General features: G+C 34.2%; 2 protein-coding genes across 5 annotated transcripts; one reads left to right on the forward strand and one right to left on the reverse strand.

Annotated features, from left to right (window-relative positions):
* Positions 1-546: 546 nt before the first annotated feature.
* Positions 547-4646, forward strand: LOC126975903 (dolichyl-phosphate beta-glucosyltransferase). The gene is made up of 6 exons (XM_050824018.1): positions 547-855; positions 963-1137; positions 1450-1658; positions 1896-2110; positions 3105-3242; positions 4387-4646. Exons 1-6 carry the CDS (start codon positions 784-786, stop codon positions 4577-4579), a joined length of 1002 nt encoding a protein of 333 aa, XP_050679975.1. The 5' UTR covers positions 547-783; the 3' UTR covers positions 4580-4646.
* A 1128-nt stretch (positions 4647-5774) lies between these two features.
* Positions 5775-10432, reverse strand: LOC126975907 (programmed cell death protein 6). 4 transcript variants are annotated; one of them, XR_007731810.1, is made up of 7 exons: positions 10322-10432; positions 10034-10102; positions 9849-9955; positions 9495-9763; positions 8376-8471; positions 7880-8148; positions 5775-7387 (listed from the first exon to the last, which is right to left on the reverse strand). XR_007731810.1 is itself a non-coding variant. In XM_050824024.1 (6 exons), exons 2-6 carry the CDS (start codon positions 10087-10089, stop codon positions 8137-8139), a joined length of 540 nt encoding a protein of 179 aa, XP_050679981.1. In that variant the 5' UTR covers positions 10090-10102; positions 10322-10432; the 3' UTR covers positions 5775-8136. The 4 variants fall into 4 exon arrangements, 3 of the variants coding, with proteins under 3 accessions (XP_050679981.1, XP_050679982.1, XP_050679983.1); XM_050824024.1 differs by having other exon boundaries at positions 5775-8148; XM_050824025.1 differs by lacking the exon at positions 10322-10432 and adding an exon at positions 10225-10307 and having other exon boundaries at positions 5775-8148.
* Positions 10433-14480: the final 4048 nt, after the last annotated feature.

Raw genomic sequence — 14480 nt, forward strand, 5'->3', positions numbered from 1 at the left:
TATCACTAGAAGTCGCCGAACTCAAGTCAAGGCCATCTCAACACTATCATCGCTCGTCATCTCGCAATAGAAGCTCGTCACAACACCGTTCCCGCACGCTCAATAGCTCACCAACACTTTACTGCTATTATCATCGCCGATTTGGCAGTGAAGCACGACGTTGTACTACGCCCTGCAACTTCAAGAAAGAGCCATCGGGCCATCCAACTAGAACGGACGTTAGCTGTGGCGGAACCTGGCGTCCTTTACACATCATACCGCCTTTTTGTCACAGAAAAGAAAACAAGCAGTTGTTTTATTCTCCAAACGCTCCGTCTCTAAAAGGTGAATCAGCTCTTCGGAACACTCTCCGTGATTTTCTTATTATTATCACTCGATTTTGACGGGAATGTGGCTTGCGCGTACTTAATTGTGCCGTGTGGTAGTAGGCAGTAGCGTCCGTTTTCAGTCTATGTGTGCGAGAAGCTTGTGCTAAAGTGCTAAAAAAACTGTGGTGGAGCATTTGCGTGTAGTAAGCGCTTAAAGTACTCTGTGGTTATTTGTATTTTGTTATCATTTTGGGTAATACAAGACCAAGTCTAACCAATATTTGTTGTGATGTGAGAATACTTATATTGAACTTATTTTAAAACTGAAATTACTATCTGCAGCTAATGCTAACATAATATGTGAAAACTTTTGTCATTGAAAAATCTTTGTATCAATGAAATCTATTGTTCGTATGGTTCCAAATACAATAAATAATAAGCCGATAGAGAGATTTCATAGCGGCTTCCCTTAATCATGGATTTTGTTACAATTCTTTATTATTCAATCATATACGGTGTTTGTTTTGCTTCAAGCACTGTTGCTGTGGTATGTTACTTTCCTACAAATTGAAGCACATTTTCACCCTGTTTTGTCGTTTTATTGTGACACGTCATTATACCGAAAATGAGGTAATATCTCTAGATTGTTTTCAGATAACATTTATCTTTCTTAAGTTTACTGAGCCGTATCCATTAGTTGAACGTTCGAAAGAAGAGGAAACTTACAATGATCCATTAACAAGTTCTAAAAAGAAGTTCCCCGATTTGGAACAACCCTGTGAAGTCCATCTAAGTGTTGTTGTACCTGCCTATAATGAAGAAGACAGATGTGAGTGGGTGTAAACATGATATATTTATGATGCAAAACATAAGAAGAAAATTATACAAGAATAGTCATAGGTTAAGGAATATAGCACTAATTAAACTCTCAGCTATTGGCACATAATATACATATTCTTAAACCCTAACACTTACCCAGTAAATTGTAGTGTAATCATTAATTACATGCTCTATAGAACATACATAGATGATGAATGTTAAGAGTTCATTATCTGTTATATATTAAAAACTTATATTGAAGCACATTCTTAGCTTTGTGTTGAGATGGTCCACATAATAACTACATATTTTAACATTACAGTACCTCCAATGCTTGATGAAGCTATAAATTTTTTAGAAGACAGAATTAAAAAAAATCCATCATATAAATATGAAATAATTGTAGTAAGTGATGGAAGTAATGATAAAACTGTTAATGTGGCAGAAATGTATGTGAAGAAATATGGCTGCGACAAAATTAGATGTCTAGAACTGATCAAGAATAGAGGCAAAGGTGGTGCTGTTCGATTGGTATAAATTTCAATATATTTAATTAAAGACTTTTGGAACTGGTCTGTTCATAATAATTTTAAACAAGTAGAGCGAATCTTGTGATAACTACTATAAAATTATATAAAATATAACTACTTCTATTTGAATACTTTTCACTTTATATCTACTTAATTTAGATTAGATGGTTAAAAATAAAAATGATGCAATCATTTTATTTAACCATTTATAAAATTTTATCAAATAATTACTTTTCAGGGTGTCAGTAGTTCAAGAGGAGCTTCAATACTATTTGCGGATGCTGACGGAGCATCTAAATTTGAAGACTTATCTAAACTGGAAATAGCTCTAAAGGAAATTAGTCTTTGTGATCCAGTTACACAACCAGAACAAATAAGTGAATGTAAATTCATAGTAATTGGATCTAGAGCTCATTTGGAAAAGGAATCACTAGCAAAAAGGAATGTCTTCAGGTTATTTTTTTTAATGTTTTATTTCCTTAGTTTCGATTCAAGGTCATTACTTATATTAGAAATACATTACTTATTTAAAATTTCTCAGATGTAATACCCACACAATAGAATAGGTATAAGGTACAAGCCCACCACCTTAATTCTAGTATAGGTGTACATAATATTTGAATATAATATATACACCGTTTATATACCATATACCCAGCATAGACCAATATTTAAAAAAAATGTGTGCTATAATTACATACAAATTAGGGTGACAGTGAAAATTAATGTTAGTTATAAGTTTGAGTTAAAATAATGTTAGTATTTTATTTTTAACACATTCATAAGCCAAAACAATTGTTGAATATTTTATTATTCACCAGCTGTGATAATTGGAGAGTTAAGTTCTAAATTGGATTGTGGTCTGCTAAATTTATTTTAAATTGATTTGCATGCAAGTCTCAAAGCTATTATAATGGAGGATTTTGGATAAAAATATGTCAAACATTTTGCAGCTAATCTATAAGGAAAGATAGATACTTGATGTGTTAAATCCAAGTGTATGAAGAATGTTCTTAAGATTCACTGTGCTGTGACTGTATATTATATATTTCCCCCTTATTCATAATGGTCTGCTAACTTTAAACAGACACTTAGAAGTGTTTTTTCTCATTCTGACTTAGGTCAATAGAAGAAGACAGAGTGAGAATTAGCAATGCTTTAAGTTAGCAGACTATTATGAATAAGGGGGTTTAAATACAGTTTTAAAGAATAACTAAAAAAGGATGCAAAATTTAAAATTTATTTTAGAGTTCTACTAAATAGTTATATTATGTTCTTGTTTCTTAATCAGTAGAATAAACATATAATGTTGTGATATACAAATTCATTTTTCCATGCTCATTTCATGATAACCTGGAAGCAACTTATTAAGGAACTTAGTTCCATACTTAAGTGGTCAATGGAAGTAATCACCATTGTGCTCTTAATTTTATATTTTTATTTTCAGGAACATACTAATGTATGGGTTCCATTTCCTAGTATGGCTATTTACAGTAAAAGGTATAAAAGATACTCAATGTGGATTTAAGTTATTCACTAGAAAGGCTGCCAAAATATGCTTCCAAAGTCTTCATGTTAATAGATGGTATGTATGAGGTTAATAAATATTACCATTTTGTTAAAATTTACCATAAACTTTCTGATAAGTTTAGATGTTACATGTAACAGTCACCACACCAAACAAACATATAAATACCATATTGTGGTTCCATGTTTCAACCACAGTTGGTGGAATTCCTCAGTATGTCAAATTAAAATAAATTGTTCCTGGGGTGCAACAATTCATGACTGACATAAGGTTTTTAAAATGTTACCAGATCCTTAAAAGACACATCATTCACAAGAGAACAGACCATTAAATACAACATTTTACTTAACCTAAGAAAGTATAAAATATTGCTTCAACATTATCTTACAAAAATATTTAAATATCTTTAATACTTTTCTGCTTGTGATTCATTCATTCTTGTGATGTCATCGACATACAATAAACAACTTGACCCACAATCGCGCTCAAAAATTGTCTGAAGCAAAACTCTGCCTACGCGCCTATTAGGCAGAGTTTTGAGTTCAGTTGTAGTCGACCGCGCTTTGAAAACATCGCCAAGCAATGACAAAGTTTTTAGTGAAAAACAGTAAAAAGAATGGCATAATTATTTAAACTTAAAGTCTCGCAACTCAGTTCTACCGTAAAAGAGTAGCAAGATCCATGTAAATCAAGTCAGTCTTTTTATTAAGCTCCTACTTAAGGGTCCTTCTCTAAAAAGTTATAACGTAATTAGCTAACCTAACAATATCTTATATATATAATTATAGGGACCATATCAATATTGAAAATCTTTTACGTTTTAAAAACATAATTTAACTTGGCCATTCAGGCATCTAGTTTTATCCACAACGAAGTTATAGGGGGTCGAAAATGACCTGAAATGCACTTTCGTAGCCCCAGATTTCAATTGCTAAAACAAAATGTTCTTGCCTCGTCATCGCGTTCGTCTCTTTCGCACTATAATTAAGTTCACGGGAACAAAATCTAATGAACTTATACAAAGACTTTTAAAGTTACTGCCACGAAATAAGGTGTTAATTTCTATGAATGTTTTATTGTTATCTGTATAAGTTATTATAAACGTACAACGCCGCTCGGACATATTTTGATGACCTTTTAATAGGCGATTGGGAGTCTAGTTGTGTATAGTATGGCAATGTGAAATGTGCAAATTTTTCAGGGCATTTGATGTTGAACTATTATATATAGCTCAAAGATTAAACATTCCAATTGTTGAGATTCCTGTCAGATGGACTGAAATAGATGGCTCTAAGGTGACACCAGTTTTATCCTGGATCCAGATGGGCTTGGATTTAGGCCTGATTTGGTTTAAACATAGAATTGGTGCATGGAAGATTAAAAGTCCTGAATAGTCTGTAAAAGCACAAAATTTTCTAAAAATCTAATTATAATAATTAAAGTATTTATCATTGTTCTTTTTGTCTTTGTTTCATTTTTTCTTATGATAAACATAATTTATAATGACTTTTATGTCATATTGCGTTGAGAACAGACATCAGTTAATAGTGTGTCTTCTATCACATATTTTATCACAGGGAGTGTTGTTCCGAAGAGCTGTTTCACCTGATTCCTGCCCCCGAATTCCACCTTCGTACGACACGCCACAAATTAGGATATCATCCCCACCATGATGTGATGATGTGTGTGGTGTTCTTCCACAATGCGGTTTTTAAGGAACATTCTTCCAAACATATATACAAATCTGTGGAATGAGCTTCCTTGTGCGGTGTTTCCGGGACGATATGTCATGGGTACCTTAAAAAAAAGTGAATACCTTCCTGAAAAGACGGCAACGCAAAGTGCAATTACAACACCAGTGTTGCAAGAGGATGTCGGCGGTGGTGATCACTTAACACCAGGTGACCCGTATGCTTGTTTGTCCTCCTATTCCATAAAAAAGGGTACTTTTACCATAATTAGTATTAGAGAAATAATGGAATTTATTACCTCACCAGAAAGTTATAACTGACTACAGGAATGTGGTAAACTGCTACAGAACTCTCTCTGTGACTGTCGCACTTGAAGATGTAAAATGAAACAACAGCCAACCATCACCTACACCCAAGGGATATATAGATACATACCTTTAAGCAGGCACTGGATCCTTAGTAGTTTGTGCAGCTCTACATGTCTTCTATACTGATATTTGCAGGGTACTGCAATGGGGATATTTAGGATTAGTGATAGCAAATGGGTGTTTAGTAGTTAATTAACTTGCAAATACCAGAGGATAAAATGGAAGATTATTTCTTCATAACTTGTAGTAAAGATTTTCAGCATATACAGCATCTATTCAAAGTTGACGACTATATAGGGCAACGGTTAGTGACCCTGCTTACTGAGCTAGAGGTCCCGGTAGGTGCAAACATTGATATATATGTTTAAGTAGGTATATTTTATTAACTGTATTGTTGACTGGTACCCATAGTACAGGCTAAGCCTAGTTTGGGGCAAGATACTTTGTGTAAAAGTGTGTCAATATTTAAAAAAGTTAAAACCTGAGGGTACGAAAATTATGTGTAGGGTTTATAAATAAAATCCATTGAGTACAATAAAGTTTTATTACATTTAATGTAAATTATCATTATAATATATCATATTTATAAAAAAATCTACAAGTTGGCTTAATTGTAAATATATAGCTTAGCAGATCGCATATGAAAAAAAATGCTTATTAATGCTGGCAACATTTATCAAGAATAAAGCTAAGATTGAGCTTTAGAATGTCTATTGATTCTTTCAAATGGATTATACACTTATTATTTATTATATATTGATACAAATATCCAGTTCTTGAGACCATCATGCTTAATAATTTTGTAAACTTACTGTATACCATTAAATGGACTTTGGTTTGTAATCCTTCGGAAAACACCATTTTTGGAATATAATAAATAAAATGGACATTAGATTGTAATCCTTAGGAAAACACAATTTTTAGAATATAATTAATAGACTGAATCATACATATTAGGTATTAGCTTTAGATAGAATCTGATGCACCAACATAAAACAACAATTTTTACTTTAATGGCACAATACCTTAAATGAGATTATTATAGTACTGACTTAAGTATTTAATTTAATAATAACTCCAACATTTATTAACGTCAACCTTTTTCAAATTTGCAGTTTTATTTTCCTGAAGCCATAAAATAAAGCTATCCTAATTTGACACACTTATAATCTAAAATACAGCCAGAACTATTATTTTCCTTTTTTTTTACACAGATAACAGCCATGATGGGGCTGATTTATTTGCATGTTTATGAAATGGAACATATGAAGTACAATACCCATATAAAAATAGGTAATTCTTGGTTTTCTCAGCCTCTTTTGTTATTCACATTGTAAAGCATAAGATTATTATTTTACAAACACTGTATTTTATAAAACTAACTACTTTTAAAAGGTAGAAATAGTATAACATTCAAAATATAAGGTCTCAATTTGAGCATATTATTTTTTGGAAATCTTGGCCATTATTTAAATAAGCTTTAGATAATATAATGGAAACCAAAATACTATTTAAAATAAAAACGAGTCTAAACTTATTCAACTTATTATGGAGGGAAAATGAGGAACCTGATTAGCTAGTCGTTAAGTATCTATGTACTATAACTACTACTTGATATTTAAAAAAAAAAGAATAACATGCAACTATTTTCAATAGATACTAAATATTATCATGTGAACACATACATACTTTACAACACTTAAAAAAGGACTTATAATATTTTGTATGTACATCCAAATACTCTTTCAAGCAATTAACAATTAGCACACATAGATTTGAAACAATTTCAGTTCTAAAATCAAGCCTTAATAAGGATTGTAACACTTAGCTTTTATTCAGATCACCCAAACAGAATTAGTATCAAGTAAAATTTTAAAATAACAAATGCTTTCCTAAAATACTAACAACATGAACAATACGGACATGAAGCAACCATAACATGTAAAACAAAGTATAATAGCTAGGTTCATATAAGTCCATTCAAGAAAATTAAGGCATGCCATTAACTATATAATAATAATATGTACTTTGTGACAGAAAAATGCACAGGAAACAATGGTGTGACAATTTTATATCTAATTTATAAAAAAATATAAGCTATTTTACAAACAATTCAATGCATGGTTTGCTTTAACTGATAAACCTGTATATATATTAATATTAAAAAAAAACTACGAACCATCAAACAAGAGATTTAATCGTCATAAGTTTAAAAGGTAAATTTTCACGGCAAGTAAGAAGTAGCATTCCGAAATTTATCTCGAGCATTGATAAAGAAGTTAGAGTCGAGCATCAATTATAGATCCTTAAAATCAACACTATAAACCGAACAAATGAAACTAGATAGCAAGATAGTTTATTGTTTACCTTACACATATGACGTGTAGTAGAATACAGAAACAAAATTAAATTAAAACTTATAACATAACCACAAACGTAAACTTAATGAATGGGCAGATTCTCGTTGCAATGTGGATGTTGCCTGCTGCTTTCAAGTACAGACAGAGCATCAATTTCACGATATTTTAACAGATAATTTGTTACTTACCCATCTAAATTTATTTGTACGTGTCAAGGATGTGACGAAACTTTTTATGTAAAAAAAAACTTGTTTTTTTCAAATTTTATTTATTACACAAATAAAATTTGAAAAACAAAATTTTATGAACAATACGGGATTAGAACCCATGACCTCCGGTGTCCGTGTTAAACATAACCGTTTTGATGTTGAATGAGAGGTTAATCAGTTCTTGCGCTTTTAAACAACATGATGTATTTAAAATATATGAATAACTTGCTGATAAGAATGCATAGAATAGTGACAATAGTATTATATATCTATACTATACAATACAAACCTCTTTTTCATCTCAAAGTTCCTCTTCTATGTACTTACGGCCAGCACTATATAGGAATAAAATGTTGTAGTAAGTATCATTAACTTGAATCAAATTGAAATTACAATTTTTTTTGTGTTATAGAGATACAAAATAAATATAAAAAATTTCATATTTTTTAACTGGAGGTTTCACTTATACACTATGTATTTATATGTTTTAAACCTACTTGTATATAAAATTCAAAAATAAAAAATATATTGGAAAGATCTATATGAGTAATTCCACTTATACCTTTAACCCAAACACCATTTTAAGGAATTGTTCATAATGTATAGTGATAACGCCATCTTGATCTGTGTCAAACTGTCGGAAGGCTGATGTTAAAGTCTGCAATTTAAATATCACATTAAGAAAATATATGACATACATTATTGTATCTGTTTTATTTATTTAATTTATATTGGTGATTTTTCTCTGAGGGAATAATTGGTGAGGGTAAGTGATCATTATTTTCCATACAAATGTTTCCTTTACAAGTAATATCTATTAATCATTACCATGTTTTTCAAAATGGAAATACATCCAGAAAATGATCAGAAATTTGATTATTCAGGCTTATTTCAGCTTTCTGACTAACTTATCCATTTACTACATTACTACTGAGTGAAACAATCATTCATATGATATAATACCTTAAAAGCAACCTAGAAACCTACACAATATAGTTAAATAAAATAATTGTAAATAATAATATTATAGTTCAAATTGTCTATCATTTTTAGGAATGTGTATAACCAAAATATTATATTTTCTTCACCAGCCAATACTGAGGGAATAGATACTTCTATTCATTCATTTAAAATATTTGATCCAATAACTATTTTACTCTTTCACTCTTTGTGAAACAACACCTTGTGAACCTATCAGTCTACAAACACCACACACTTACAGAAAATTTTGTTCCAAGTATAAATACATACATCCACTCACTCATGCAGACAAATTCATCTATATAAACCAACAAATAGTATAATATATGTTATAAGTAAATAGATAAGAAAGATATTATATATACAGCCCAAGTCTGTAACAAGCTAGTTTGTATGAGTGTCAATTTGATCTTAGTGTTGATAGAAACTTATATTTTGTAGGATACATCTGGCTTTTGGGCTCATATGACAGCACTGAAGGGTAGATAAGATCAGACCACCAGGATAGTTTGTCTCAAAATTTATACTAATAAAAGGACAAAATGGTTCTACTGCTAAAGCTGATCCCAGGCAACACAAAAACAAAAAATAATTGTATTGACTGTAGTAGAGGAACAGTGGTTTAAAATTCTATTCTATTCTTACTACTGTGGAAGATACACCACAATTGAGATATATTTAGTGATAAAATTTTACTCACATAAAGAGTCACACAGCACTGAATAAAGTCATCAAAAAGGATAGTGCCCCTGCCAAATCTGTCAAACTTCTGCACCATGGTGTTGACAACATCATCAGATAGTCTGTACCCAAATGCAGTGAGAGCATTTTTTAGCTCCTGTCTGTCTATATTTCCTGAATTATCTCTGTCAAAAGACCGGAAGCAGTTTTGCCAGTCACTAACATATTTCCAAAGGGCACCAAAGTCTTCAAATGATATTGCACCTCTATTTTGTTTATCAAACATACCTGAAATTTTTAATATTTGTATCATTTTGAGATTATTAAGAAAATACATGACTCACAATAGATATTGTTAGTCACTATTACTGACCAATCATTAAGCGAACAGTTTCTGGGTTGAATGGATTCCATGTTCCATTTGAGAGAGCTTGTTGTAATTCATCAGCAGATATGTATCCACTTCTATCTTTATCTACCCTGAAAAATATTTAAATAGTATAAAACATCAATTATTATTATCGAATTAGCTCAGAAGTAGGAGAATCAACAAAGTACCTTCTAAAAATGTCCCATAGAAATTCTCTGCTAGGCATTGGTGATTGAAAAGCCATTTCGTATCAATTTCTGAAAAAACAACGCACTTTATTGAAAGCCAGCAATAAGGACCAAGAACTTGGTATTACAAATAACACAAAGTATGTTTCATCATAATAGTTTATAACCCATCATGTTAAGGTTTACCTGACCTTTGTTAAGGATTTAAAAAAATAATTATTGTGATTAAAGTTAGTTAATATGAAATACAATTTTGGACGATAACAATATTACTATATTAATACGTACCTACGGCAATATTCAATTTTCTCAGAAAAGTATGATTAATATTTGTTTTGTCAATGGACACTTGACTTTTGTGGCAGTTGAGTGTGAAAAGTGTTCTGTGGTTGAGTGTTGACAGTTTTTTTTCTTTAGCACTGCACACTGCACAGTATGTGTGTTCAGCCAACAGTTGCAATTTAATATATTTTTTTTAATTATTTAGAGCATTGGTTGAAATGTGAGATAAACGGATAAATATCATCAAGATTAAATAGACTCATTTTCAAAAAAAGGGCGGTTTTAATTTTTGCATCCATTTAGAAAATACCAAAAGAGGTTTTGATAATTTGAGAATATTACAGGAACTAGGCACATTAATGAAGTGTTGTCGAAATAAACATGTGTTGTGGTGCTAATAAAACTTTATTGCAAATTCAAATTTAAGGCACGACAAAACAAAAATTGCAGTTAATTGCATTGCGTATAGTGGAGGAAATCGTTATTAGTTCGTATTAAATCATTTTTAGATAATTAGTGTCAGATTATCCTATTTTCTTTGATATTTTAAGTCTTGATACCATTATTTAGCGGTCTCTAAAATGGTTGATAGAACGATAATAGAGAGCAAAATTAAAGCGCTACTTGAGAAAGGGTGTAGTCGATGTTATGTGTCCCAGACGCTAAATGAGAGTCGTCCGACTGTCCAGAGAACTTGGAAACGATATCAAGAGACTGGTTGGTCGAGGCCTTCTACTGAAGGCAGTAGAAGGCCTCGATCTGGAAGAAAACCATGCACAGAAGCTCGAGATAACCGCTTCCTGTTGAACCAGGCATTGAGAAATTGCAAATCTTTTTATGTCGACCTCAAAAAGACTCGAGAGGAAGTGAGAAGTATGCAAAACCAGTTTATTATCTGTCAGGAGGAGGGTTCTCGCTGCCAATATATGAAGTTGCCGTCCAGCCCATGGCCATAAATTACTCCGTGAGCGCAGAATTGCTAGGTTTAGCTTGGCTTGAAATTGTGTGGCTAGAGGCAAGAGGTCTGGGGTAGAGTATTATTCTTGGATGAAGCCAGAATATCAGTATAGGTATAGGCGAGCAACGACGTCGGTGAGTACTGCGAAGGCAAGGGGAACGTTTCGCAGAAGTTTTCTTTAAAGAAATAACCCCTTATGGTGCAGGCTCAGTTATGTTTTGGGCAGCGATTAATGTATTGGACTGTACGGAGTTAGTCTTCATAAAAAACGGCACTATGAATGCACACCAGTACATATAAGAAGTCCTAATTCCATACGTACAACCTACATTAACGGTTCTTGGAGAAAATTTTATTTTTTTGGACGCTCGCGCTCTCTGTTTAGCAATGTGGAAGCGTATATTCAAGAGGTACAGATTCGTCGATTGGATTGGCAAGCTCGAAGTCCCGACCTCAATCCCATAGAGCACATTTGAGGTGTTCCAAAACGAAGAGTTAGATCTTTGCAGCCCGCTCCGCAAAACATCAGGGAGCTAAGGAATGTAATTGCTGCGCAGTGGGAGCATATTCCACAAGAAACAATTAAGAATATCATCGATAGCCTGCCCGGACTAATACAAACTGTTATTTTAGCAAAAGGGGGCCACACTCGATATTTAACTTTTACTTTTTATGTTAACTTAAGTTTTTGGCCAGCTTTTTTGTTTGGACTCTGGGATCAGTTTTCATTAATTCCATCGTATTAATGTTATGAAGAAATTGACAGAAACGACTTTTCGCTTATTTATTTAAAATGTTGATGATGCAAGATACTACTTAGAATTATGAAATAATCTGAAGATGCCAGATAAACAGGTTATTTATCTAGGTGCTCGTTTTTTTGCAAAAGTGTATATATATCTAATGTATATGACAATGAAAGAAGTTAGGTACAGTTTTTGGTGAAGAAGACAACCCTAATGTCGTCAGAAGAGACAAGAGTCACGCGATAGAAAGAGAGGCAATTTCTAGGTGAATAGGTTGTTTAATTTTAGGTTAATAGCGCTATGCGATCAGAATAACACCATTGTATGGCCGCAGGAGTCCGTATTTCTTTAATTGATTTGCTGCTTGAGACTTCTGTACTTGTACATAATATTCTTTGCTCAGATCCCGAAGTAGGTTGACCTGCTTGTATATTTTTATTGGAATTTCTATGTATCCAGATTAATTGCGCCGGTTACGGGGGGAGTTTTAGGTTTTTCCCGAGGCACAGACATCCAGAGAGGCTGATACATCTTACCTCTCACTACCCTGGGTTATAGTCTGGACCACTCCTTTATACCACGGGGTGGTGTGTGTATTTACGCCAGGGTGGATATCTGTTCTCGACACCTGAGTATCCTTGAAGGACAGGACCTATCCGTTATTTGGCTGCGTGTAGAATGCGACGACCATCCGCGAATCTATGCATGCCTGTACCCATAGCGGTAACGCAGTGACTGACCGGCTCCTTGAACACATCCAAACGGTCCCCACCGCAGAGATCGTGTTTTTTTTTATGGAATAGGAGGTCAAACGAGCGAACGGGTCACCTGTTGTTTTACGTGATCACCGCCGCCCACAATCTCTTGCAACACCAGAGGAATCACAGGAGCGTTGCCGGCCTTTACGTACGGTGTACGTGCTTTTTTTGAAGGTACCCATATCGTATCGTCCCGGAAACACCGCACAAGGAAGCTCATTCCACAGCTTTGTAGTACGTGGAAGAAAGCTCCTTGAAAACCGCACTGTGGAGGACCGCCACACGTCCAGATGGTGAGGATGATATCCTAACTTGTGGCGTGTCGTGCGAAGGTGGAATTCGGCGGCAGGAATCAGGTTAAACAGCTCTTCGGAACACTCCCCGTGATAAATGCGGTAGAAGACACACAATGAAGCGACGTCTCTACGCAACGCCAAGTGATCCAGCCGTTCACAGAGCACTGGGTCCCCGACAATTCGAGCTGCTCTGCGTTGCACGCGGTCAAATGGATCGAGCTGATACTGGGGTGCGCCAGACCAGAGATGACAGCAATACTCCATGTGTGGCCGGACCTACGCTTTGTAGAGCGCTACTATGTGGGCCGGCTTGAAGTATTGCCGTGCTCTATTAATGACGCCCAGTTTCTTTGAAGCCAATTTGGCTTTGCCTTCCAGATGACCACGAAATTGGCAATCGCTCGAGATTTCGAGACCCAGTATTCCGATACTAGGTGAGGCTTTGAGGGAAGTGTTGTCGAAGAGCGGTGATACGACAAATGGGGTTTTTTTAGTGGTAAACGCGCAAACTTGAGTCTTCTGGGGGTTAAATTGGACAAGGTTCAATTTTCCCCATTCCGCGACCTTCTCAAGAGAGGACTCGATAGAAGACACAAGTTTCTGCCGGCACTCGTCGACGATTTCCCGAGAGAGACCTGCATGGCCCATGTATACGGCATCACCAGTGCTGTCGTTTTTACGCCCACTACAGCTAATGCCTAAGCTCAGCTCCCACTGATCATGCGGGGGGATCTGTTCACGACTTCACCTTAGCATATTATAGTCTGACACAACTGGTTATTGCGACGACGCGAATCCCAGAATGACAGATCCCTGATCGGTTTGATCCTTCGGCGTTGCGTAGAGATGTGGGTTCTCTCTTCATCTTCTATAAATATGCATATAGTCATTTGTTAGGAATAGGCACTTTTAGAGAAATTGGAGTACTAAAAATGAAATTTACGACTAATGTAGTTCGGCAACGGTAGGATTACTAGAATAAATAACAATGTTTATTATCATTATTGTCATTTTTGTTAAAACTTACAAAAATATCCAAAATGAAAAATTATATCAATACAGTCTATGTGTAGGTCTGTCTTTAACAGTATTTTTTTAACTTGTAGAAATATAAATACTTAATAACCAGGATGGCGTATTCCATAACCGCTACAAGTTACTGCCTCTTTAAAAATTACGTACACAATATGTTTGAATTGTGTATAACGAGAACTATGGTGTGGAACCCTTCGTCACTCCCACTCGCCAGTAAGTGCTACGGTCCGGCGTATGGTGCGACGTGCCCACCGGACCGTTCGATAACCTGCCGTAAAAGTGACTATATTTGTCTGTTATTTGGTTGAGTTCTTGTGACAGTTTTCAGCATGCTTGCTTAAATGTCACTGCTTGTGGCGGCGACGTGGGACG

This window comes from Leptidea sinapis, chromosome 38 (assembly GCF_905404315.1).
Source record: "Leptidea sinapis chromosome 38, ilLepSina1.1, whole genome shotgun sequence".
In the NCBI taxonomy this organism is placed as follows: Eukaryota; Metazoa; Arthropoda; class Insecta; order Lepidoptera; family Pieridae; genus Leptidea; species Leptidea sinapis.

Excerpts from the sequence above, each read along its gene's own strand:
- LOC126975903 (XM_050824018.1), top strand. The coding sequence starts at position 784 with ATGGATTTTGTTACAATTCTTTATTATTCAATCATATACGGTGTTTGT. Across the intron at positions 856-962 it reads CTTCAAGCACTGTTGCTGTG|ATAACATTTATCTTTCTTAA; the intron begins GTATGTTACTTT and ends GATTGTTTTCAG. Across the intron at positions 1,659-1,895 it reads AAGGTGGTGCTGTTCGATTG|GGTGTCAGTAGTTCAAGAGG; the intron begins GTATAAATTTCA and ends ATTACTTTTCAG.
- LOC126975907 (XM_050824024.1), bottom strand. The coding sequence starts at position 10,089 with ATGGCTTTTCAATCACCAATGCCTAGCAGAGAATTTCTATGGGACATT. Across the intron at positions 9,764-9,848 it reads AACTGTTCGCTTAATGATTG|GTATGTTTGATAAACAAAAT; the intron begins GTCAGTAATAGT and ends TAAAAATTTCAG. Across the intron at positions 8,472-9,494 it reads AGTGCTGTGTGACTCTTTAT|ACTTTAACATCAGCCTTCCG; the intron begins GTGAGTAAAATT and ends TTTAAATTGCAG.